The sequence below is a fragment of the Calidris pugnax genome, unplaced genomic scaffold, assembly GCF_001431845.1.
Source record: "Calidris pugnax isolate Ruff unplaced genomic scaffold, ASM143184v1 scaffold188, whole genome shotgun sequence".
Taxonomy (NCBI): domain Eukaryota; kingdom Metazoa; phylum Chordata; class Aves; order Charadriiformes; family Scolopacidae; genus Calidris; species Calidris pugnax.
In genome coordinates this window covers 3349193-3376265 of record NW_015091257.1, presented here as the reverse complement: position 1 = coordinate 3376265, position 27073 = coordinate 3349193, and the positions used below count along the sequence as shown (strand labels likewise).

The 27073-nt window shown below is 42.4% G+C and overlaps 1 protein-coding gene across 1 annotated transcript; it reads right to left on the bottom strand.

The window, feature by feature from the left end:
• Window positions 1-7050: 7050 nt before the first annotated feature.
• On the bottom strand, window positions 7051-26837 carry RP2 (retinitis pigmentosa 2 (X-linked recessive)). Its single transcript, XM_014960445.1, has 5 exons — window positions 26694-26837; window positions 17433-18098; window positions 15702-15816; window positions 14451-14536; window positions 7051-9669 (listed from the first exon to the last, which is right to left on the bottom strand). The coding sequence occupies exons 1-5, from the start codon at window positions 26835-26837 to the stop codon at window positions 9586-9588; spliced, it is 1095 nt and encodes a 364-aa protein (XP_014815931.1). The 3' UTR covers window positions 7051-9585.
• Between the last annotated feature and the right edge of the window lie 236 nt (window positions 26838-27073).

Below are 27073 nucleotides of genomic sequence, written 5' to 3'. Positions count from 1 at the left end.
GGCTGCTCGACGCGCCCGCAGCCAGGCCCCGGCCCCGCCGCCCGCCCCACGCCGCCTCCTCCTCCTCCTCCTCCTCCGGCGGCGGCGGGCGCACAAGAGCCCTATTGTATTATTGACACTGCTGGGCTGCAGGCCCCGCCTCTTCCCCTTCCCTCCCTGCCCGCGCCGCGCCGGGCCCGGCCTTCCTGCCAGCTGCGCCGGCGGAGCTCCGGCCGGCGGGCGGGAAGGGGCCTGAGGGGAAGGCCTCGGCCTCAGGCCCGCGGGAGGAGGCCCGAGGGGAGCCGGGTGAGAGGCGGGAGGTGGCCTCTCCCTTCCAGGTGCCCGGGGCAGATGAAAAGCGAGCGGCAGGACCCGGCCCGCGCCCCCCAGAGCCACCCGCAACCGAGCCTTTGGGCAACTGCGGGCTGGGTGACGGGGGCCGGAGGGGGCCGGTGGCCTCCCCACATCCCACCTGCCTTCCCTCAGTTTCCGAGGGCACCGCGCGCCCGTCCCCATGCTAAATGGAGGACGTTTTACACCAAGTGGCACAACTTGTAAAAGGAGGAGCGTAAAGTCTGCCTCAGGGCAGCTTTTAGCCGGCTGCTGGTGTTAATCATTGGGGCCCTGACAGAGCTCCCCGTGGAAACAACGTTTGACAGAAAGCACGGTGGGCAGCATCCTTCAGAAAGAAGCAAACAAGGCAAAAATATGGCAAATTTCCTCCGTTATTAGGCCCCACACCCACGCACGTTTCCTGTAGCGCTATTGCCAAGTATCACTTGCATCAAATGCACTGCAAACCCCTTTTTACCTTCCTTTCCAAGGAGATTTATCTACAGGACACCCTTCAGCTGCTGCAGCCCCATTCTCCGCACACACAGTAACTGGGGCACGGAAAGGCTATGGAAACTGGGCAGAGAAGGAAACCAAACCTGGAGTCTGAAACCTGGGATACACCCCTCTCTCTAGGCCAGGCAGCGAGAAGCAACAGCAAGAATATAATAACGAGGAGTACAAAGGAAAAGGAGCAAAGAGACGAGCAGCAAGCATGGCAGGGACAGTTTGACAGGCTTGAGCTGCACTGCTGCAGTGTTCCCAGGCAGCAGCCTGGGCTGAGGTGAAACGGAAGGGTAAAGAAAGGAGACACTGTCTCAGGCCAAATGTTCCATCAAGCTCAACAGCCTCCCGCCTGCTCTACTGAGTCACAGGCCCCCTGCATCCACTTCCTCCTGGCCCAAGTGGGCATCCACACTAAGAAACTTCCTCCAACTACTCTGCAAGCCTCCAACTACTTTTCACTCAGATTTCCCAAGCAGGATGTGGCATCTCTGTTAAGTAATCCACCCTCAACAGATCACTTCTCCAAGTACTTGTCCAAGTCAGTTTTAACTGAATCCATGCAGGCTTCTGACTTTAAATCACTGCTGGCAAGGACTTCTACGGATCTACTACCTGCTGCAAAAAAAAAAACCAATACCAACTGATCTTTTTTTTTCTTTTGAATAGCTTGTTAATATTCCTGCATGTAATATGAGGTGTAGCTTTCTACAAATGCAGTTAGACCGCAACCAAGCAGCGATGCTGACACGTATGACTTCCTTCATGCACCAGCGATCACCTCATTTGCCTTCTGTTCATTAATATATACTGGCCAGGAAAACACTCTGAGCAGCTTCAGAAAACCACAATATCAAGTAAAATGCCAAGAACGCTCCCCACCACCACCACCGCTTGTGGGATCCTCAAATCGGGTGGTCCATGCAGCAGGGTCAGCAATACTGATTTTTCCCCAAGAGATTTGAGTCCAAAGTGAAGAGAATTCAGAGTGATAAAAAACTAAGGCCATGCGCTACAGAAAAAGACCTGTTTTCTAGTCATAAAAAGGACTTTAAAGTCTGATTCAGCTAAACTAAACAGAAACCATTTTCAAATGTATTTTCACTTGGATTTTAAAACAATTTCTGGTTTTTTGTGTGTCTATAAAATCCACTTAGCAGAGTGTATAAAGTGTCCGTCATTCTGAAGGACAATGAAGAACGTATATTCCCATCAGTGAAGGAAACATTCCTATGAGAAGTTTCCTGCCAGATTACTTTATATATGAATGACTTCATCAGGAGCAGACGCAGCCCAACCTGGGGAAGGTGTTGCACAGCTACCTTCGTTTCTCGTGCCTGGGATCACACACACAGCCCTGCACTGGCTGTCACATGTCAGGAGAAGACAACATCCAAACCTCTAGTTCTACAGTAAATCCACAGGTGTACAGGGCGGGCTCAGGGCCAAAAGACAGGCAACACAGGAAAACCTGTGGCAGAAAGTCCAGGGGGCTACTAATTTCAATAAATGCTTTTACGTGCAAATACCGTTTTCATTATCTCATCCCGTGTGACTTCTAGAAAACTATTTACCTTTTAACAAGAATTTACACAGAAATGCATTTACATTTGCTATGCATTTCTATAGGAACACCGTGCAAGCTGAACAAATAGGAAGCAGATTGTACACTGTTGTTCTTTTTTTAAAAGACATATGCAACACAGTTCCCACATTTTCTCGAGAAAGGACGAACTACAGATGCTTTTATGCACCTAGAGAATATAAGGAATTTACAAAGCCAGATGTTAACGTGTTGATAAAATATAGCACAAACATGAAGTATTCCCAAGGGAGGAACACGCTGGAAACTAGAAGCGTAAGAGATACGGTCAGGATAAAATAATGTCTACATGTATACCATACTCAAGTTGAACCAAGTCATTATTCAGCTGTACAAAGGCTGCCCCGTAGTATATTAGGGTATTAAGAAAGTTATACTGAAGTAATGTTTAACATCTGAGAAGTAGGGTCACGCAGAGTTCAACATGGACTGGAGCCACATAAGAAGCACCTCTAGTTGAAAAACTTAGAAGTATTTCAGCGAATTTCAACAGAAAAGTTGGTGGTTTTTTTTTTTCTCTTCAAAATCTGCTCTCTCTGATCAGATGTCAGAGAAGTAAAAGGCAACACGTGTGCCACAGTACCATGGAGGAGTAGCGGGGGAAATAAGAATTGGGAAAGCCTGGGAGGTTAATTCATACCCCTTACCTCCGAGTCTCCGCAGCATCACCAGCCTGCAGGTGGAAACCTCCATGGGCAGCGATTCCAGTTGTCTCTGATAAGAAATACACGAAGCCTGGTAATACCACCTTTCTTTGAAATACGTAGAGGCTGCATAAAACTCGCTTCACCGGTAGATCAGATACCATTGATGAAACCTCGACACAACGTCCTCGAAACCAGAGCAAGCATTGGCAGCTACTGGCGAGAGAGAGAAAAGCTCAAGCCCCTTATTTTCTTTTCACAAATGAGCAAAATTATTGAAGCGTTACCATAAAGCACAAACACCCACCTGCAAACGAGGCAGCCAATTATCACTGTGGAGTAAATTCCATTCTTCTGGGGAGGGGAAAAAAATGCAAAGCAGAAGCTCATCTAAGTATGGCTACTTGTCTTTAAACCCTCTTGTGACTAAAAACCTTTCAGGTACTCGCTATTAGAAACAGAAGCAAAGAGCACTCAGAGCTTCAAAAGATCGTCTTTACCTCTAACACTGAACCCAATCCTTTAGCACCTGTTAGGGTGGCTGTCAAAAGATGCCCTCAGGTCATAGCACAGCCCTTCCATTTAATCTCCAGAACCCTTTCAAAAAAAAAAAAAAAAAAAGCCCCTGAAGTGGTTTTTATGGAGCAACTTCAGAAATTGGGGGGGTGGGGGAGAGGGAGGGAAGGTCTCCCCTTGTAAAAAGATCAGCACATTCAGACAAAAAAAAGAAAAGTACTTCCACAATCATGAAGCTTTTACTCTCTTTAGAGCAAAACGTGCCAAGCTTCACTTCCCAGGATCTGACAAGTTCAAAGTTGTGTGCTTCGGGAGATCTTCGATTTATCTTTCTCCTTCCACGCAGAACGGAGAGGGTTGCCAGCAGCTTTCAAAACCTATCAGCTCTGTACCTTAAACGCATGCACGTACCTAACAAAACAGAATGAGAGAATACATCTTATGCTTGTGTTAGCGAGGAAACAAGTTGTGTATCTTGCCCCAAAGAGCTGGAAAGTTAGCTGCCTCTCCAGTGCCATGCTGGGCAGTTTGGGGGAAACCTCCCTACAGCCCTCAGCATCCATGTCAGTTGGGAGGGAAGTGATCTTCCCCCCCCCCCCCCCCCCCAAAAAAAAAAAGTTTGTTGCTTTTTTTTTTATTTTTTAATGGGTCAAACAGCAAAAAAACTTCAAGTTTTCTTCACTATGACAAGGACAAAAGATGCCTAAAAACGAAAGTTGAGATTCTCACATGACTCTGAACTGGGACAACTTCACCACAATACTTGTGGTAAAATGAAGTTGCAAAAGCAGAAATACACATACCACTGTCATCCAGAGTCCTTCGAGCTCCCAGTGCTGCAGAGGTGCCTAGCCTGAAATTTAGCCTCATTTGGGTAGAATCATTTGGGAACACCAGACAAATGCTCATCTAAACATTGTTCAAGAGCTCCTTAGCCCCACCGTAATTTCTTACCTATCAACTTTACCTGATGCTTTAAGGACAAACTGTCTACAGCTTATAGCTGTTACAGGTTTTAACAGAAAGATGTGAGGGAAATCCCCCTGTATTTGGAAGATCTCTTAGATCCTTGACAACGCTGGCAATTTTAAAGCCTTGTGCTACTGGAAAGAGGACGACTCATACTTGACAGTCACATTGCTTAATATATTCTGAGAAGATGCTCAGATACTCTAGCCATGAAATTGTACATAGCTGGGGATTACCACTAGATCCACTAAAAAAAGTAAAGGAATGAGCAGTTGCACATTTTTCTTTGTGTACTCAGAAAACTTCAGAGCTTTTTTAAAAGCTTCTCTCACTTCTCCCTCCTTTTCTTCTCTTACTCAGAACCAGTGATGACTACATGTGCATCAGGAAGACTGCATGACCACAAACATTACCAGCAACTGCCTTATGGCAGCCAGGCATCCTGAAGAGATGAAAGCAGTAAAAAGCACCCTTCTATCAAACTGGACACCGAGGTATTAACGCCTGGTCTGTTAACACACCATGACTCCCAACCATTCGGTGAAACCTCCTGCACATCCTGCTTTTACCAGGTTTGATGCTTGTAAAGTTTTCCCATATGTAGATGGTTGTGTTGTGAGACAGAGCTCAGACTAGACAGCTCTAACAAAAACTTCCAGGATGGCAATACAGCAAGTTGTTATTTTTCAAAAATCATCAGCCTCAGCAAATTGCTGTAGCTCGTACTGTGAGCTCTGTGGTGTCCAGGACCACCACAGAGATGCCTTCCAACATATGCTGCAGCAAGAAGGCAGTACTACACCACACAACTTACTGAAGTGCTACAGAGCCTGCTTGCACCATCCCACTGAAACCCGTGCATGCCAGAGACAATACTTACCATCGGCACTTATTCATAGCTTTTAATATTGTTGGACTAGAATTTAGATGGTTTAGATTGGGTTTTAGCATGCCTTGGAAGAGCTGCTCCTGCAGACCTCTAAAGACCTTTGTCACCCTTAGGGAATCAGAAAGCTTACTCACTAATTCAAAAAAAGAAGTGGCACAAAAGGTCCAAAGAAGTAAACAAGGAACTTGATAGCAAAAATCCTAGACTTTAGGAACTATTCAGGCAGGCACCTGGGCTGTTACTAGGTCTCAAAAGATTAATTTCACAGCGGCTTTTATTAAATCTTTAGGAAAAAAGCCTGGGGAATTGACACCTTCCAGAAGATATTATCAAAAACGCCAATTTAAATATGCACAGAAAGCTGAATGCTGTATGAATAAAGCCTAAAGACTTAAAAGCCAGCATTTCAGAGAAGATACTCAGCTACAGAGTTCTCACTGATGCTTAAGACAGTAAAACTCATTTTTGTCTGTATCAGTCAGAATGACCGAAGCACATATTTTGTAATAAGAAGTTTCAGACTGCTTTTCAGAATTGAATAATAAAAAAAAAATCTGTCCCAGTTATGAAGTGCAGCCTGGAATGTGGATTACTTCTAAATACATGCATTTTATGCATGACTATTAGATATGTCAAATGAAGCAGGGTGACTTCCTAGCAACTGGGGCACAGATACAAAGCTTCTGGATGTTAGCATTTGAGGATGTGATTGGTACAAATTGTGAAAATACTTAAGAACAGCTTTGCTACGAATTAGATACTATGTAAAAAAGATTAATAGGCCACTCAGATCCAATTGGGGTACAAGATATATTTTTTTTAATTTGTAAAATTATACAGTAATAGCTAAGTGTAAACCAAAAGCTTTGATTCTTTAAAGTTTTACAACTTAACTCAATATACAAAAGAAAATTATATTGATACAGTACTTCATGTGCTTAGCAAACATTCAGGCTTCATGAAAGTTACTCCAGTCCATCTGTAGTTGGAAGATTGTAATTTCTGACCAGTTTAAAGCTGAGTATGGAAGTTTATAAAATGTCTAACTGCTTTCAGATGTTAAATGGGATATACAAAGGAATTGCTTTCTAAATGAACAATTCTACTAGTATAACCACCACAATCTGGTTTTGCTGTAAGCACATCACTAGCATGTATCAAGTACCAAAAGGGGTAAGCACAGTTAAAAAGCACAAAGCTTTTTCAAGTTAAAAAAAACCAAACAAAACAACCCCCCAAAACCCCAAAAAGAAACAACCACATGCACACACAGATCAGGGAGAAGTGCTTTAAACAGTCTCCATCCAGGAATCTCTGTACTTGTATCTCTACAATTTGATAAAAAAAAAAAAATACCTTCTTCCATATTTTACTAGGAAAACTGCACTGTAAAGTTAATCATATCCTCAGTGACTCTGGGGAAAAATCCCTGCTGTCAAAAATTCACCTTTTTTGGAGGATGGATGACTGCAGAGTTAATGCTTATTTTCAATTAACTGTGAGTATCTATTTGAAGTCCCTGTTTAAACACGGAATTCGGGTTTTATACTTCATATAATGTAATTACGCTTTGCAATATTTTATAATTTTAAAAAGTCTTTGACAATCCAGAGTTTACATTTTCAGTATTTATTATGAATCACATTCACAGTGCAATACAAATGACATAAAAAGCTATACAACAAACATACAAAGACTACATGAAGCACGTACCATTCCATAACACGTACAATACCTGATGCTTAGGCTACAAGTGTTTTTAACACCTGTTAACAAGAAATTGAAGTCAAAAGATAAATAATTGGATTGAGAAACTCCTTCATTATTCAGGCTTTTTTTTTTTTAATTAAAAACTCTTTATATTGGTAACCAGGCTATAAATGTAAAAATAATAAAAAAAAATGCAACACTGCTCTTTCCTACCATGTAGAAAAGTTTTTCTGCTGTTTCAAGCCTAGATTAATTTTCAGTTAATCATTCTGTCCTCCAGCAAAAGTAGTTACAAAAATCAATTTAGCACTTTTTTTTTTCCAGAGCAGGTTGATGATACAAAAAATAAACTATAAACATACATATAATCATGTGTCAGCGTATAAGTTTGGAAATGTTATGTGTAAAAGGTTAGAGACCAAGAAGGTCCAATATACACACTGCTTAGATAAATCACACGATGACATTTCTGAAGTAATTGTCCATACCAGAAAAATACATTTGCTGTATATATCGAGAATAATTCCTGCAAACGTTCATAGATTAGCTGCATTATTACTTTGGAGACCGATCTAAGATTTCTAGCTGTTTTCACAGCCTCTCCTCACACATATGAAAAAAATTCTGGCTGGCTAAGTGCAAATAAGTGACAATTTCCACCACCAGTCAGATTCTGGTGGCAGTTTGTTTTTATTTGACAAAGCGAAATAAAACCATTCACAAAAGTGACATTTTTCTTACCTTCAGTACACTAATGGTTTAGTGACTTCAGGAGATACTCTTCCTTATTTAATCCATGCATAACTTTAACAAGAGGTCCTAAGGACATATTCTCGATATATAGCTTAAACTAAGGGCAAGCATTTGCCTAGTAGCGACAAAATGACAGCTCAGAACACCTCTCAGGCATGACAGAATCATGAGTTTCAGGGGAACAGATTCTTTCCTGTGCTAATTCAAAAAAAATGAGGAAGAGATGTGTTTTTAGCCACCCACTTTTGGAGCTCCAGAGCTGTGAAACTGATGAGTCGAGACTCATATTCAGTTAAGATGCACAAGATCTTCCCTATTGACAGATGAGCATAAGAAGGAAATTACTGCTTTAGCACCTCAGCACAGCCCCAGTCCATTCAATGGATTGCAAAGGCTACATAAACTGGCAAGCCACTATTTTCATTAAGAAATTTGGTTTTGTACATCTGCATGCACAAACTGTTCAAGTATTAGAGGGCTTGTAAACCTGGCCATAAGCTTTAAGTTTGTATAGAAAAATCAGCAAGAATGTAATATGCAAAAAAATAAATCAATCATGTATTTAATATCCATATAGATCTGCATTGTAATATGCATTATGTAGCAATAAGCGTCCTTACTGACCACTATTAAAATGCATCTCCCAAAATGCTAGTAGCACTTCTTTGGTCTGTTTTTAGAATTAATCCAAAATAAACCCTACAGCAGCGTGTAGTACTTTACAGCCAAATTTTCCATACTACTACTACCGAGTGTAAAACCTTGCTCCTGGGGTCTAGCAAGGAAGAGGCTTTTAAATGCCATCAGAGACCTTCTCTTGCCCCTGGTTGCTGTATGTTCCTTCTAGCAAACAACATGGTGCCAGAGACTTATTGCTTCGAGTCCAAGGAAACCTCACGAATGTCCCATACATGATTTGGGAATATTGGAGGCAGCTGTATCACCAGAGAGCCTGGGTGGAGCTTGGAGCATCTTCAGCAGAGCCCTCATGCTCAGAACTCACCTCGGAGCAGAAGAGCCTGGCAAGTGCTCACTTACCAGACTGCTGTTAATGACAAGCCTCAGCATAAATGCTGCTGCAAACAACTTTATTCAAAAGAGATGCTGAAGAAGAAGAATAAGCCAGATGTACATTTTATAAGTCAGGCACTGCTTCTGAAAGCATGCTATAAGGAGAATTCATTTCAGACTAGGCTTTCAGAAAAAGTCAATGACTACAGCTTCCTCCCTGGCCCCCAGTGAAGACAAATTTGCATGTGGGAAAGTTTTGAACAGTGAGTTTCACATAAACGCACTTTCTAAACAACGTGTCCGAGTTAAAGATAACAATTACTACTGCATCAAATTGGGATCAGCACTGCACTTTTCAAATATGTTTTACCATTAGATGTCGAAAAGAAACATTCAAGTGTCAATAGAAGTTTAGAAATCACTGTAAAAAGTTAGTAGAAAACCTCCATTGTTTCTGGAGTCAAAATACAAGTTTCAAACACAACGCATATGGGGAGCTGTGCCATTTACTCCAGTTCAGGAAATACGGTATTAAAACCACCAAAAAGCTTTATAAAAGGGATATATGAGAAATACAAAACCAAGTGACAAAACTCAGATACCACCGCAATATTCAAGCCAAGTGACATCCAAGTGCCAAGACAAACCGTACGTGAACACCTTCATGTTAAACTTCACATTCCCATCTGCATGTCGGCAAAGTTGTAGAAATTGTCTACATCTTGAGACGCCGATGCCTTGCTCTCCGATACAAAAACCTGTTTTAGTAAACAAAGAAATAGTTATGCACCACTAATAAAGAAGTTCAAGTAGTCTTTGCTCATTCGGAGCCAGTAACGGTTATTTTTACTTTTGCATTTCATGAGAGGCACAACTCTGCCGGTTTCCACTGCGTGACAGAATAGCCCTAAAATTCCACTGATGAGAATTAAAATTTTTGGGCTCCATTACTCAGGCATCACTGCTTCAGCCAGTGTCTGTTTAGATGTATTTTGCTTGGTAAAGTCAAACTCTGTCCGGGGCAGGGAGTGTATGAAGGAAACAAACACACAGAAACCTTACGCTACCATTAAGCTTGCCTTTAACAGAAAAGCAGAATTCATAAGAAAGAGTCCCTTGCACTATATTCCCCTAAAAAACCGTAGTTGCTTCTTCATCAGATGTTTTGGGTTTTTTTTAAATAACTTCAATTACATTTGCATTTTGCAAAACTGATCAACGCGTGTGAAATTCCAAGCTCCAGGACAGTCATCTTTGCAAGCTTTCAGCAAATCAACTAAAAATGCCTTAGGCAATGCCAGATTAGTTCAGTGTAACAGAAAGTGTGGTGGCTCTTCATCAATCTCAACAAGCAAGCGATAGCCTCAATCAAAAACTTAAATCGAGTTCTTACTATCTTGTATTTTCTATACCCCAAGAGGAAATTATCACTGTCTCAGCACATCAGAATAGCTTGGCTGGCTGTGCCAACACTGAAGTGCACTGGGACTGTAGGAAGTAAAGTCAAACTCTGTCCGGGGCAGGGAGTGTATGAAGGAAACAAACACACAGAAACCTTACGCTACCATTAAGCTTGCCTTTAACAGAAAAGCAGAATTCATAAGAAAGAGTCCCTTGCACTATATTCCCCTAAAAAACCGTAGTTGCTTCTTCATCAGATGTTTTGGGTTTTTTTTAAATAACTTCAATTATATTTGCATTTTGCAAAACTGATCAACGCGTGTGAAATTCCAAGCTCCAGGACAGTCATCTTTGCAAGCTTTCAGCAAATCAACTAAAAATGCCTTAGGCAATGCCAGATTAGTTCAGTGTAACAGAAAGTGTGGTGGCTGTTCATCAATCTCAACATGCAAGCGATAGCCTCAATCAAAAACTTAAATCGAGTTCTTACTATCTTGTATTTTCTATACCCCAAGAGGAAATTATCACTGTCTCAGCACATCAGAATAACTTGGCTGGCTGTGCCAACACTGAAGTGCACTGGGTTATTCCAGATGACTATGCTCCTTTAGACACCACTTTTCTGCCTCAGCTCAGAATACCTTTGTAAACTTTGCTCCTTGATTTGGTTTACTTAAACTTTTTTCAAGATGAGTATTCTATTGTCCAGTAAATTTCTGATTAAAAAAAATAAATACTATAAAGTGAGTAGTTTCCTAGACTGTTGCTTGAAGACATGGTAGACTTCTGTTTGAAAGGACTTGAGAACATATACTAATTATGTGACAGTTCTTTGGAGCAACAGGGATTGGCACCATGGTCACAACTGAATACCTTCTTTCAGCATCATAGAATGGTTTGGGTTGGAAGGGACCTTAAAGATCATCAAGTTCCCACCCCCTGCCATGGGCAGGGACACCTCCCACTAGAGCAGGTTGCTCAGAGCCCCATCCAGCGTGGTATTAAGCACCTTCAGGGATGGCCAGGTTGCTCAGAGCCCCATCCAGCCTGGTATTAAGCACCTTCAGGGATGGGGCATCCACAACTTCCCTGGGCAACCTGTTCCAGTGTCTCACCACCCTCAGAGTAGAGAATTTCTTTCTAGTATCTAATCTAAATCTCTCCTCTTTCAGTTTAAAACCATTATCCCTCATCCTATCACACTCTCTGATAAAGAGTCCCTCTACAGCTCTCCTGTAGGCTCCCTTTAGGTACTAGAAGGCCTAAGGTACAAGGTCTCCCCTTGTCTTCCTAGTATCTAATCTAAATCTCTCCTCTTTCAGTTTAAAACCATTATCCCTCATCCTATCACACTCTCTGATAAAGAGTCCCTCTACAGCTCTCCTGTAGGCTCCCTTTAGGTATTAGAAGGCTGTTACAAGGTCTCCCCAAAGCCTTCTCTGCTCCAAGCTGAACAACCCCAGCTCTCTCAGCCTGTCTTCACAGGAGAGATGCCCCAGCCCTCCAATCATTTTTGTGGCCCTCTGCTGATCCCGTTCCAACAGGTCTATGTCCTTCCTGTGTTGAGGACTCCACCCAGGATATTACAATTTAAATTTTGCAGAGTATTTTACAAATAAGTGATGAGACGGAGGAACAATACTAGAAAGCACACCAAAAGAGTGCAGAAAGGTCACACCAGAAAGAATGTCAGAGGAAAAGAGCGTAAACATACAAAGTTCACACAAATAGGAAGTCTGCTTAAATGCACAGCACAGAGCTCTCCTTGTTTCTACCAAACAACTCAAAAAGTTCTGGTGGTGCTATTGCTGAAGAACTTTTCCAGCTCTCCTTGTTTCTACCAAACAACTCAAAGTTCTGGTGGTGCTATTACTGAAGAACTTTTCTGCCCTTACTAAAATATCTAGACTTGTCTATCAGATTTATTTCAGGAAAAAAAAAACAACTGGTGAAATTAAGGCTATTAACAGATTAAATTAATCATTTTTAACTGTGGTTTTTAAATGCAAATGTAGCCACTTGCTTAAAAGCAGATTAGTCTCCTGAAAAGTCTTATAGGATACATGTCTTACTAAGAGCTTTCGTCATTGTTTCTATCCTATCAAGGATACCTATAATTCTTTCTGAGCACTATAACAACTCTCAAACACGATAAGGGCAGCCAACAATGAGGCGAAACCATCCTACAGAGCATTCCTGAACCTTCTGGCAGTAATAAGTCTGAAGTTTGTTACTCCCTAAATTGCTTCTAAACTATGTCCCAAGAAAGAAATACATTTTCTAAAAAAATGTAGATTCATGATATTCAATTGTGTAGGAATCCATGCACAAACCCAGAAGTTTTATAGCTACATTTTATCTAAAAAAAGCCAGCCCTCCCTAAATTGCTTCTAAACTATGTCCCAAGCAAGAAATACATTTCCTAAAAAAATGTAGATTCATGATATTGAATTGTGTAGGGATCCATAACCCAGAAGTTTTAGAGCTACATTTTATCTAAAAAAAGGAAGCCCTTTCTCAGGAAGCCCTGCTTCTTAATTCACTGCAGCAAGTATTTAATAATTGAGGAAGGTTTTACTATGGAACCAGGCTGTAAACAGAAATTTTAAATCCAAATGCAGTAAGTAGTTTCATATTTGAAACTGAACCCAAACACTACAGATCACGTCCAAGAACAACGCTTACTTCACAGCATGAAGTACACACTGAGGTTTCTGGATGCATCTGAGATCAGAGCATTCGTAGTGTTGTAACAACAGACACCAGTCATTTTAATGAGGAAAATATAAAATTTTATTTGTTCTAATAATTCATATCACTTCAGCCTTTGAATAGAGAAAAAGATGTAGAACCAGTGAATTACCTGCCCAGTGTTGTCTTTGTTCTTCATGGAAAAAAAATATGCTAACTAAAGAAAGCCACTGTAAGTTCCTGCTTAAAGAGGCCATTTTTATGGTAAAATTTACAGTGACGACTTTTGGGTCAAAAGAAGAATCAGTAGTATCACAACACTGCCCAGACTGTAGTTGTAGCGTTCTTTAGACTCAGGGAGCCATTAGGATCTTGCTGGTGCAGCAGGAAACACCAAAAAAGCCAAACATTAGCTGCATGAGAAAAAGATGTAGAACCAGTGAATTACCTACCCAGTGTTGTCTTTGTTCTTTATGGGAAAAAAATATGTTAACTAAACTAAAGAAAGCCACTAAGTTCCTGCTTAAAGAGGCCATTTTTATGGTAAAATTTACAGTGACGACTTTTGGGTCAAAAGAAGAATCAGTAGTATCACAACACTGCCCAGACTGTAGTTGTAGCGTTCTTTAGACTCAGGGAGCCATTAGGATCTTGCTGGTGCAGCAGGAAACACCAAAAAAGCCAAACATTAGCTGCATTTGAGATGGCTTATTACAAGATGACTGTTTTCCAGAAACTGGGCCGTCTAGTTCCGAGTAATACTTTCAAAAGTATTACTGAACTGAAAGACAACATGGAGTTGTATGGACACTATGTCTCAAAGACATTCTAGTCATCTTTGAACAGCTGCTTAAAAGCAAAGGGTTTGTCACCCCTTCACTATCAAGAGTGATTGTTTCCAGAAACTTTCTCAAAACCATTGCCGTTCAGAGAAATGGGGACAGCAAGCAAAGAGGAGGTGTGGTGTGAAGAAGCTACAGTAAAATAAGCTGACAGAAGAAAAAAGCAAAATGCCTTTGAAGAAAAGCATTCTACAATATCCAACACAGCAAAAGTAAACCTTGAAAAATTTGAAATCCCATATTATCTTTGTCAGGGTTTAATAGACTAGGACATCACAAAGCAGACTTCAGTATACGACTTGGAGCGGAGCTTTTCCCTACTATATTTATACAACTTGTTTTTACTGTCATGTGAAATCGAAGTTTTAAGTGGAAATCTATTCTTCAACGTGTATAAGGATTTAGTACTCTTTTTCCTTGGGCAATTTTTCTTGTATCCAAAAAACAACTTGAGGTTTGAGTACAAATAAACCCAAACCAAAAAAAAAAAATAGGATATTCAGATACTTAAAAAGATCATTTAGTACATCAATGCTCCAGCTGACTATGAAGTACCTTAGTCTTTCTGTAATGTTTTCTGTCAATAAAGCAATACACCAGCTTACCTTGGTCCCACTAAAAACATCATTTATAGTGCTTCGACATGCTTCCACAGCACCATCTCCATTGAACTCCAAAGCAACCACTGGACCTAGAAGATAGTTTCACCTAGAATCAATACGACTTCCAAGCTTGGCATTGAAACAGTAGATTTCTCAACCCAGAGGGAATTGTGAAGCTTGCAAGAAGCATTTTGCGGCTTTTGCTTCAGCAGCCATAATGCAGGATAAAGAATTAAAAACACTTAACCATAGCTTCAAAGTACAGTGTTATCTGCGAAGAAAATATCTGCAATTCCATGCTCATTTTTGCAGAGACTCTGGCAGGATTCCAGGTTTACTTCTTGAAAGGCAGCAATGGCACAAAAATGGTAAGGAGCGCGGGGCATCATGGAAGTGAGTCAGACGATACTGCTCAAATAGTGAGCCATTTCACAGACATCTGGAGTAGGACTGAGTCATTTGGGCATTTTTGCCTCAGTCCCAAGATAGCAAACTGCCTGATTTTTAGACTTCTTCTCACCCACTGTTTGCAGATCCCCTTTTTCTGGTTTTGTTCTGAACACGTTATTTCTTCCCACACGGGTGCAAAATAGCCTTTAAACCAGACTGCCATCTTGTAAGCTCAAGAACTTTTGGCCTATTCTTGCAGTGAGCATCGTAGACCTCTTTTGTTACTATGAAAAAAAAACCCTGCATGTTGCTACTGAATTTGGGAGCTCCTATTGAGCTTTAGCATGTAACAGATGGCAAGATGTCAGTACTTCTGCAGGAAGAGACAAAACCCCATTACAGTCAGATCAATAAAAAGGCTTTTGAAATACTCTGACAGTACATCAGTTATAAACAGGAATTTAACACTCGCCTGCTTTATACACATCTATACTGATTTGCTTAAATATCTATACAGAAACACTGAACACCTAGGTGTTTGAGCACCAATGGTGATAACTCAGAAATCTAAAAGCATGAGCTTCTTTTGAGCATCCCAGACAGACCTACATGTGACACTGCTCTTGAGCTACGTGGTTGGACCACTAGAGGGGAGGCAGAGCCACAATGTGGAATAGCTCATTTCTGATGTCTTCAGGAGTTTTGGCTGGTTTAAGGCCTGACTGAGGCTTCCAAACCTCATCTCAGCTGGCTTTACGCTATGCTCTTGAAACATAAATTCCTCCTTCATTCCTCTTCTCCAGAACCCCCTAGTGACAGCTAGACTTCTTGATATAGAAGAGAAATAAAACACCACAAACTCACCTTTTTCAAGTAGTGGAATGAATTCTGATGCACACTGCTGGAAAACTCTGTGAGCATCCTCTGCCTTCATTGAGACTTCTTTAGTCTGTACCAGCTGAAAGCCTTTGCCCGTCATCTGTTAGCAGAGAAAGAATTCATGTTAAAAACAATTCTAAGGCACAGAGTTTGGCTCAAGCACCCAGGTGACAGTGGAATACACCCATTTTCCTCATACACATTGAGCCACAGAGCAAAGGGACCCTCTTTGCTCTTTTCAAAGACCATTTGCTTTTTCTACGTTTCTGTTTATTTTCATTCCATTCATCCAGATTTTCTTCTCTGCCCTAGTGTACCTAGAGGTGTAAATGTGAACATTTTTGTTTTATATGATGGCCCAGGGTTGTGGGTTTTTTCCCCACAATCCTTCACAAGCCAAAACTAATGGGAGTTAAAAGTATTCAGCATCTGGAGTCAAACAGTTAGTTCTCATTAGTCTGCAACCATTCAGTCAAGCATGAGCTCAAACTCTCTTCTATCCATTGGTGGAGTTTTCCATTTTGGAAAAAAAAGTCACAAACTTTCCAACACACACAGCTTTTTACTTCAAATCTAATAGGAAGCTAAAAGCATGTGGAGAAGGAGCAACTGTATTTGTACTTCCAAAGCATCTATTAATCTACAGAGCAGTAAGATTTCCACAAATCTCAATAACTAGTCTTTCAGCATCTTCTTAACTCTAACTTCTAAAGAGCTACTAACACAGGAGAAGACATCTGTTATCCTCTTTACTGTAGCTATTCCTTCTGCAGAAAAAAACAACCCATAAGTATCATTATCTCCCTTCACTCAAGTAGCTTTAGTAGCTCAGTTCCATAAAGACACAACTGGGCAGTGAAAGGGTGGGGAGCATGGGAACACCCTACAGCTGTCTTTCCTTGCAGTTAAAAACTCAGGGGAAGGAGCTCCACTGGTTGTTTTGTTGATCACACAACACTGGGATCTTTTGCAGATAACTCTCTCAGAAGCTGTAGCTCATGGTTACTGGCTCTGCTCTGTCATCCCTGGCACTCCAGGGTGCTTAAAGCAGCCAGCCACTCCCAGATTTTAACCCCAGGAAAGCCCAAACTCAGCCAAGCTTAGGAGCTGCTGCCTCACAAAGGGGAAAAAATAATAATAAAAAAATAATACAGCACCAGCTATTTAAGTAATCAAAGACAGCTGATCATCTGTGACAAACACTCATTGCCTCTTCCAAAAAAAATTTACAATACTGGGTGGCAAGGGGCTTACGTTTTAACTTTTTTTTTTTTTTAAAATCTTTGTTAGTGCTGGAAAAACTTTCAGGACAGACTGTTTTATTCGCTGTGACTTTCAGGGCCATCAGCTAACAAGTTAATTGGCTGTATCCCTCTCACAAGCATTGCCAATGACTTCCTCCAAGTTTGGCCAAGTTCATCAAATCAACTACGTGCTTTCTTCAGAAAGTAGTTTTGGTGTGCCATGGTAGAAAAATGCACTGGAACTGCTGAAGGACAGGTGCACCAGTCACAGGACTTCAGCTGTAAAATAACTGTCTGACCAGATGAGCTTCAGCCTCTTACCTTATTTTAAGGTTTTAAACACTGCAGTTGCTTGGTACAGTTAATAGACAAGCAGAGCCTCTTCATTCCCCCTTCAGGGAGAACCAGAGACAATCCAGAGGGAAGTTCAATTAGAAATTTAAAAAGCTGAAGGCAGACAAAGGTCACTTACCTCATCAATTAACTTCCTGGCATTTGCAGTTGTGTAGTCACCAGCAAAAAACACAGCCAAACACGATTCATCGCTGCTTTTCTGTCTCCGTCCTCGAGTTATTGGTATTATGCTCCTCGTAGCATCGGTAGAAATTCTGACAGCTTTCAGCTCCTCAGAGCTGGGCAGAGGAACATAATCTTGTACCATGGCATCCTCGGGCAAAAGACCCCAATTATTTTCTCCTGACACAGGGGTAAAGTCATGGATGTTGCTCCATGTGTTATTGAAGATACTCAGTCCAGCATCTTTAAATTGTAAAGCAAGCTCAGGATAGTAGTACTGGAAGCACCCGAATTTCATACCTGTGGAGGACTCAATAATGGGCTGTGTGGCACAGCACAAGAATACCTCCAGCTTTTTGCAGTCCCGCGTGCGAAACTGTTGGCAGGCCACTATGCATTTACAGTCTTTGCAGTCACGGAAAAACACGCTGCCTTTTATTGGTCCTAAAAAGATTTGGCAGTTTACACAGTCGTCAATAGTGATTGTAGCAGAATGGTCAAATATGTAGATACTACAGTTCTCACAGTCCTGAATGATGAATTGTTGCCCTGCTACTTTTCCAGGCAGCCGACCCACAGTTTCATCTTTAAGTCCGGAAAAAGTGTAATCTTTGGGGTCAACCTGAAGGAGGAAGAAAAAAAAAAGGAACATGAAAGTCTTCACATATAGAGACTATTATAATGCTCAAGGTCAACAGCCTTGCATTAACTGAGGTAGCACTGAACTGTACAGGATAACCTGCCAGAAAACTTCAAAGAGTGATGAAAGATCAGAAGAAGCTTTTTTAGGTAAATTACTGGAATGCACAGTATTGAGGTACTAATGTACTATTGGGGTACACTTCTAAGATGCTGCAGGGAAAAAAAACCAACACAAAACTAACTCAGTTTGGGTAAGGGGAGCTAATCTTCTCTGTGGACTCTGAACTGTTTCAACAAAGATGATGGTCCTGGGTATTATGGTACTAACTGTAATAAAAGAATTGGCCAACATACTTAAAGATTCATAAAGCTAGAGATACACAGTATTTCCTTTCCAAGTAGCTTGCTTGGTCGTATTTTACCACAACTCAACAGGTTGCAAGGAAACTGCTTGAAAGCAGCAAGGTACCTCCTTTATTGTGTCTGCCAACTACCAAGAGCTTGCTTATCTGCGCCACGGCATTACCTTGTGCTGACAACCACAAGATTTTTGTGCTAACAGCAACTACGTGACAACAAGCAAACCTTGGCAGTGCAGGTGCAGGGGGTACGTTTACAGACCTCTCCTCCTCCATGCTCCAGCATCCCCTCGCTGGGGAGGGACACTCAAGAGAGGCTGCGGCTTTTCCACTGGGAAGCAGCGAGCGAAGAGCCACACAACGCCCAGGATGGTATGTGATACAGGTGGACAATGAATAATACAGCCAGTGCTGCTGTTGTAACACTGAAGGAATCTGAGCTGGGTCATTTCTAGATATACATAAGCCTCAAGACAATTATGCTTCCCGGAGCAAATTCTACTCTGCCCTCTTGTGAAAGCTCGTTAAAATAGCACTTAGAAGCATACAAGTACCTGAACTAGTCTAACGCAAGACCACTTCACAAACCTGCTAGTTGATTATCAGCCCGAGGGCCCTAAAGCTTGCTGCACCCTAATTAGTGTTAACGCATCACAGCAGCTTCTGTACAGCCCGATCCGAAGAAACTACTCCTCCTCAGCATTTCAAACTTCCATATGAGGTTTACGGACCAGAAGAAGGCATAAACCAGGATGGACTAGCACCAGACATCCACTAAACCAGCTCAGCCTAGGTAGCTTTTGTCCGGAACGGCTAATGGAATCTAAAAGTCTCTTCCAATTAATAAAATGTACTCCTTTATATACAACACATCTGACCTCCGGGCAGGAAAGGTTTGCAGCTAATTAATCTTCCAAATAAAATGCAAGTTGAGACAATGACGAGAGCTTTCTAGAAATCTGCCCTCAATCACATTTAATACCACTAGTACACACCCAGGAAAGTTAGTTGGAAGAGTTACAAATAAAATCAGGAGGCTCAAATGATAAGGCACACAGCACAGAGACTCAGCCATGCAATATGATTAGGGTTTAAACCCTCTAAAGGTATTAAGTTTCATGTAATTTTACACATTTGATCCACATATTAAAGCAACTGATATTCTCTCATACTTGAGAACAGAAGTTTCAAAATTGCTTTTGGACACGTTCTTCCCAGAACGTGTATATGTATGTGTATATATATGGTGGGGTTTTTTAATAACCTTGGGAGACAGGTTTACTGCCTTCAAAACAGGGTACAGAGGAACAGTTACTTCTCTTAGGAAGGAGAAGTTCAAAGTTTCCAGAACTTACAGCTTTTTTGAAAGTTGGTACCGAGGCACGCCCTTCTCAATTGCTCTGCTCTAAAAAGCCTGTGAAGCAGCACTAGGTCATCCTACACTGAGGCTTTTACAGAGATGTGTGAAAACTTCAACTTCACCTTGCAATTTTATTTAGCCTAGGTGAAAAATTATGGTTAGTCAGATAACCCACAGTTTACAGACAGTTTCAAATGAGAGGACTTGAGAAAGAGTAGTAGTTGAGTTTAATGATAAAAAAAGTCAGCTTATTACCAGATTCAGGAGATGAATTTTATTTCCCTGATGTGAATTAGGAGTTCTACACTGACGCAACTCTTACTTCTCAGTTTCCTCATGATGTTAGGGAGTTTGCCAATTTCCGTTATTTTTGCTTTGCAGCTTTCTTTTTCAAGGCCAAGAGTATTTATTAACTAACACTGCTTTACAAATTAGAAGGACTGTAAATAGATTTAACACACTCTTTCCCACCAGGTTATTGCCCCGAGGGGTGGGGGGAGGCACGCAACCCAAGAGACTGTAGCAGATCAGAATGCTTCACTTCCTCTGGGTAAAAGAAACACAAAGGCAGAACCACAGTTTTGAGGATGCATCCAACAGCTGCTAATATGCTCATTGAGGAGTTTCATGCTTACCAGCACTGAAGTCTGCAGCTATCATCAACAGGTTAATTTTAAATCACTGCATCCACCTTCCTTTTTCTGACATTCAGCATTAACTGCTTCTTAAGCTCTGCCTTGGCAACTTAGCGAAAAAGCAGACTAGGAAAACCAAAAGCAACAGAAGATGGTAACATCTGCAGCCTCATGCAACCATAACCAGGGTCACATAGATTTCTCTGTCCATTTCTCTGGTGCAACTTCTGCTGTAAAGTCTTAAGCACATGGCAGGTCAGCAAAAATCCACTGCTTGATAACTCATCTATTTATCCTTTGCGTTTGGATAAAGCTTCAAAGAACTTTGTCCAAATTCACCCACCTCACCCAGACAGATGTTTTACTCTCCATCCCTTAATACATTTTTTAAATGTCTTTTTTTTTCCTCCCAGGCCAGTGTAAGTCCATATAACGACAGCATTTATAGAGGCAACTTTTAACACTTTCAGCTGAATTTAAAGAGTTTTTGGAGTAGATACGAGTCATGCATTAATAGATACGAACACAGCTGAAGAGTTGAAACTTTTTAACAGAAACGCTATGTGCAGGTTCAGAAAGTACTCCATATAGTGTCCTAAAATAACCAGCTATGATGAAGAAATTGTAATCCCTGCTTACACAATTTTCTTCCCCCTCAACAGAGGTACAGAAGTCTCATCTTGAGTTACCAGCAATGACATCAGTGATAAGTCTGCTACAAGGGACTGGAGGACGAACTGTAAGGAGCAGGAATTTTAAAGAACAAAGAAAGGAGAGAAGGCAAAAAGAAGTTTGTCACAATTACTATGAACGCTAGGACGTTCTGCTGCAACAAGCACTAGGTGTGTTAAGCAGCTTTCCCTCCTGCTAACACTTGTCTTGCAGGAAGGTCAGAGGCCAGACGTGAAGGCTGCAGATGACTTGCATCTCTTCAGCAACCATTATCCAGTTTGCTGGCACCAAGATTAGGCATCTCCTATTTGGAAAAAGACTTAGAAGTACTAGACCCTCACAGTTTTATTATGCCTAGAATCACCAAGGATCCCAGCAGCTTCTTGAACGCTTTCTGGCACAAGTCCATGTCTTAACAAGACTTTTTTCCACCAGGTCCATCAGGAAAGAAGTTTTAGTCAGCAATGATATGCCAACACAAATATGAGACAGTACTGCTGTTCTTAATGGATTAGGGTTCTCCCCTAGTCACCTGAGTCTAGACTGCTGAGCAAACAATACTTTGTAAAGTCTTTCTAAACCACTTACACTAAGGTCTTCTCTTTTAAATACCACTCTCAAAAAATCATTCCCTGTCTCTCTGAATCACAACAGATGGTGGTTCAGCTATGGACTTATACACAGTCGATGACACACAAGAGTTGGCTGCTGACCCAGTGACATTAAAAGCTGCAGCTATAGGGTAGGGATGCAAACTTAAGAGGCTTTATGTGTTATTTTTGTCAGTAGGGGAATTAACAGAAAGGAAACAAGAAAAGTGCATTCCCAGGCCTAGACACTTCTGCATATTCACACTTGCATGGGATTGGTGCCCTTAAGCACAGAGTTGCAACATCCTCTGGAGACTGTTGAAGTTATTCACCTCTGGCAGATTTCTAGACTCTTAGGCAACAAGAAAAGGTGTAAAGAGTGACAACATGTACAGGTTCCAGTCACTATCATACATTTTTTCATCTTGGAGCATCTCCTGTGCACCTTCACTTTAAATGTGGCCAATACAACACGCTGAATGCACATTTGATTCTATTCTTTATAATTCTCCCTTTGTTCCAGAGTTCCCATAATAGCATAAAACGGTCATTCTCATCCTTTTCTGAGCAACAAACCATTGCCAAATACAGCAGATTGGAGAAGAGGAAGAAGAAGAAAGGAAGCTACTACACGCCTACATCCGACTTAAATGGAAATATTGTTTAATATGAACTTGCTGTCTCTTTTTCAGTTGATAGACTACATTTTGAGAAATACAACAGTAGTTCTTCTGGTGCACTCAGAAGCATAAGGGAGATGCACAAGGACAAAATATTTCACTATCTAGTCTGGGGAAAAAAAAACAAAGTGACTTTATTTATATTTCAAAATAAAATATAAAGTGGCTACCTAAACAGCATCTAGATGTCATTTAGATATCTAGATCAGCTTACATCATTCTAGCAGAATCCTCAAACGTAAGGTAGCTAACAAAAGACCATCTATGATGTATGTAGAAAGTTACACCTCTGAGGATTTTTTTTTTAAACTGTTTGAATATAGCCATCACAACCCAATATAACAATGATAACTGTGTGCTTCCTATCAACTAGAGCAGTTAAGTTGCTAGTCCACTGACAGAAACCAAAACCTTACTTGTTCCTTCTAAAAGGAAAAAAAAAAAAAAAAATCACCTGGGAAGGAAAGTCCCTCTAAACTTTAAATGCCATTGCGATCGTAATTAATCTAATCCTACTTCTTTAAACATGAGACAACAACAAAAAAGATGACACAAATTTTTGCTACTTCTCCTGTAGAGAAGCCACAGCATATGGGTATATCTGCCATCACAAGGCACAAAGCCCCGGTGAATATTTACCCATATTCAGTTACTGCTGATCACTCTGGTCACACACGTAAACAATGTTAGTCACACAGAAGGTAGTAAGGTAGAAGAGGAAGAGTGAGGTCGGGAGCAGAAATACAATCTTACACACCATCTGGAAACCTAGCTGAAGAAGGCTGAGAGGGCCAAGCATCACCAAGATCACCTCTCCCACACTTGGTGAGAAGGGGACTCTGATGACAGCCCAATGACATCAACACATGACAAGTCCCCAGGATGCAGTGCAGCAATAACAGGCTCTAATAAACTGTGCTATACTTATTCTGCTGGACTAAGAATCCCAGAGCAGCAAGAAACCAAACACTCATCTCTTTACAAGATAAGCTGATCCTTTGATTCTTCTGTTGCACAGTACGTAATCCTCACACAGCCCTCCAAACTCAAGGGTCAGGAAGCATTACAGAGATCCCAGCAGACTTGTGATGCAAGCTAAACGTCATTAATTTTTGCATACCTTAAAAACATAAGAATTCTGTCATCACTTAAGTGGGAAATCTGTAGAAATCTGAAAAGGCCCCTCAAATCCATATACTTTCCTTAATTTCAATTCAACTATCAGCATCTTCTAGTATTTGGAGTTTTCTACCACACAGTCCATTTTTGGGACTATTATAAAAGAGTTACATGGTTAGTAGGATATTGCCATATTACTTTTTGGCTAGGTCTGTACCAGCAGACAGTGCCAATACTCATCATCTTTTGCCACCAGAACACGATTAAAATAGATTACACTAACAGTGCTGTCCTTCAGAAGCAGAAGAAATAGTTTCGCTGGAGGAACTCCTCAGGTTCAGAGCTTCTTCCAGCACAGCTGTCAGCTAGCAAGCACCTCTTTTCACATCCCTAATCAAGCATGCACAGTAAGAGTGTCAGCATGGCATTAGCTTACAAGATGACAGCTGGAGAGTCTGAGCAGCAACTTACCCACCTGTAAGAACATACAGAGGAGAGCTTACAAGAAAGAGCTGCAGACAATTGCCAAACCTGCTTGCAGAACTGCACTATATAGCCAAAACTGCATCACCAAGTAGAAGAACCTAGAATTAGAAACACCCTCAACCCAAGTAGTGCACGGACACAGGTAAAACAGGACACATGTAAAAGTAACAGGAAACTAACATCAAAAGACTACACATCTGTTGACAGAGTTGAGGTTTTCTGAGTTCAGTATACAATTCTGAACTTTTTTTTCTGAACGAACAAATGAACTTTCAACTTCTGTTTAACTTCAGAATGAACACGTGAACTTTTTGTTCATCATTTGATGAACAAAAAAAGAGTCTCGATGCCACAAGTTTTCTGACTGGCTTCAATCTAACTTTGTGTACAAATGGTGAAATAAGAGTAATATACACAATGCATCAGAAATGAGAAAGCAATAGGCAACAGGATAACGTATCAGAGACGATACTTAAGGCTACTACATTAACACTGACTTAGTATCATTTAATACAAACTTGGGACCAACAAGTTTGGTGTGCTGGGTATTCCTTCACCTAAGATCAGGTGTCTCAGTACCACTTCCTTGGTTTAATGTACTAAGCACACATCCAAATGCCCAATGGAAGGTAAAGCTCCAAAGAGCAAGAGAAATGGGCTTAAATGTTAGATAGCTGTTCTTGAGCTGTGCAGTACAAAATTAAGCAGCTAACCTGATGGCTTCTGCAGTTCAGCAGCACAGCCCAAACTCACCGATTCTTCTGGTTTCTAAGAGTCTTTTATAGAAAAGGAGGAAGTTGTTGTACACGCAATACCTTACATGCTTTTTTTTTTTTTCTCCACAGTTGATTGTTGGTGCTTTAATAACCTCATCTGTTAGCTTGAGCCTACTTACAGCGTGTTAACAACAATCATCTCCTTAGCAACAAGGCTGGCTCCTCTCCGAGGAAAGTGTTTCTCAGACTTTCCTCCTGTTAGTTTTAGAAGTTAGCGCCACATAAGCAGATGGGGTAGAAAGTCTCATATCAGTTGAGCTGCAGCTGATGAATTTCCTCTAAGATTAAATCATGTGATTTCAAACGCTCATTTAGTAATGTACTCCTGTACAGAGCTAAGATTTGTTCTGGTACTCTAAAACAGGCTGTGGGTACAGCCCTCTCCCTGTGAGAATAGGCTCCATTCAAGCAACAAGCTGCCATCCTCCCCTTCCCTCCCCGACGGCTGCACTCCAAATACCCACTCGCAAGTCAGAGCAACAAGCCCAACACAGATCAACCCTCTTTATCCTCAGGAAACTGATTCCTCCAGGCCACGCGCACGCTCTCTAGCTCATCTCCATCTGAGCTTGTCTTAATCTACTTGGAAGACTTAAGGGACACCCTGGAGCACCTGGCTAAGTTTAAAAAAACAAGCAAACCAAGCATTCAAATAAGTTCACACATTTTCTTTTCTATACTTGTAAAATATGGCCTAAAGGTCTGGGGATTTTGTTTGTTAAAACCACAACGATTAAGTTTATGGCCTGCCCCGTTGGCTCCTTCCCCCACCCAAAGGCAGCTGGAGAGGAGGGGAGACCTAGCAGGGCTATGATGTCATGATGCGTTTAGGAAGTGAAACTTGACACGAGGGTGGGGAAGATATATATTTAACCCAGCACCCAAGTGCTCTCCTGCTTGAGACTTTGTGATTGCTGTCAACAGGTCAGGAAACAGCACGGGGCAGGATCTGTCCTCATCTGTCACTTCAGGGACCGATGGGATAGTTCTAGTCTAGCTTCAAAAAAAACCCCCTAAATCAACAACCCACATCCAAAAACCACAACCTAAACAAACAAACAAGAAAACCCCAAACAAAAGCCACCCAACAACCCAAAGAGCCAAGCAGGAAGAATAAACACTATTGACTGTGAGGACACAAGTCCTGGAAGGACACTTGGTCTAGTGGGAGGTGTCCCTGCCCATGGCAGGGGGGTTAGAAGGAGGTGATCTCCAAGTTCCCTTCCAACACCAACCGTTCCATGACTCTAAGCTCCATGCCTTCCCTGAAGGAGGTACCAGGAGCCGGACTCCAGCTCACACAGGCACAAACACCTAACCGCCCCACTAATTGCCACCACAGTCCCATGCTAATTGCTGGGCTGAAGCACGCACCCGGGGGGGGCTCCGAGCTGTACCAGAAATCCCGACGGCGGATGGACAGACAGACAGACGTACCCCCAGGGCGGCTGTGACAGCCAAGCCGATGGCCCCCGCCTGCCTGGAGGCCGCGGTGACAGCCGCCCACAGGCCACGGCCACGCCGTCCCACGCCGGGGCCGCAGCCTCACCGGGCACCGGGGCTCGCACCACCCCCTTGCGCAATCCGAGGCTGCCTGCTAGAATCCTCAGGCTGAATATTAATATTATTTAAGCAAACGCAGCGAGCTGCACGTACCGAGCCGTAACACCGGTACCGGGGGGAGGAAGCGGGGGGAAGCCGAGCTCCCTCCGGTGGTGTGTGTCCCCCCTCCCCGCCGCCCTGCCCCCTTGTCCAGCGGCCGCCGCCCGGCACAGGGGCCCCGCCGCGGCTACAAGCCCCGCACAACCCCGGGGAGGGGGGGGCCGAGAGGGCGAGGCGCTGCCCGAGGAGACACGCCGGTACCGTCGACCCGACCCCAGCCCGGCCGGGGCGGTTACCTTGGCTCGCTGGTCCCAGCTGTACTGTGGCGCCGGTGCCTTCTCCTCACCGCCCGCCGCCTCTTGGCCGTTTCCCGGTGCCGCTTGCTGCTGCTGCTGGCCGCCCTGCGCCGGTTTCCTGCGGCGGGAGAAGAGGCAGCCCATGGCGGTACCGCCGCCGCCGCCGCCCGCCCGGCCCGCGGGGAGAGAGGGGTGGGGAGGGCGGGAGCGCGCGCCGGCACCGCCCCGCCCGCTTCCGGTCCCCCCCCCGCGTCTCCCGGGGAGACGGAGACACTTCCCGCACCGCCGTTACGAAGACTTTTTTTTTTTTTTACCTCAGATTTTACGGATGTGAGCCCGCCGGGGTAAGGCAGAGAGAGGGGAGAGGTGGGGTGAAGGCT

Coding starts and splice junctions, on each gene's coding strand:
- RP2 (XM_014960445.1), bottom strand. CDS start 26,837: ATGGGCTGCCTCTTCTCCCGCCGCAGGAAACCGGCGCAGGGCGGCCAG. Junction 15,817..17,432: donor CCAGGAAGTTAATTGATGAG/GTAAGTGACCTT, acceptor CTCTGCTAACAG/ATGACGGGCAAAGGCTTTCA. Junction 14,537..15,701: donor CATTCCACTACTTGAAAAAG/GTGAGTTTGTGG, acceptor ACTATCTTCTAG/GTCCAGTGGTTGCTTTGGAG.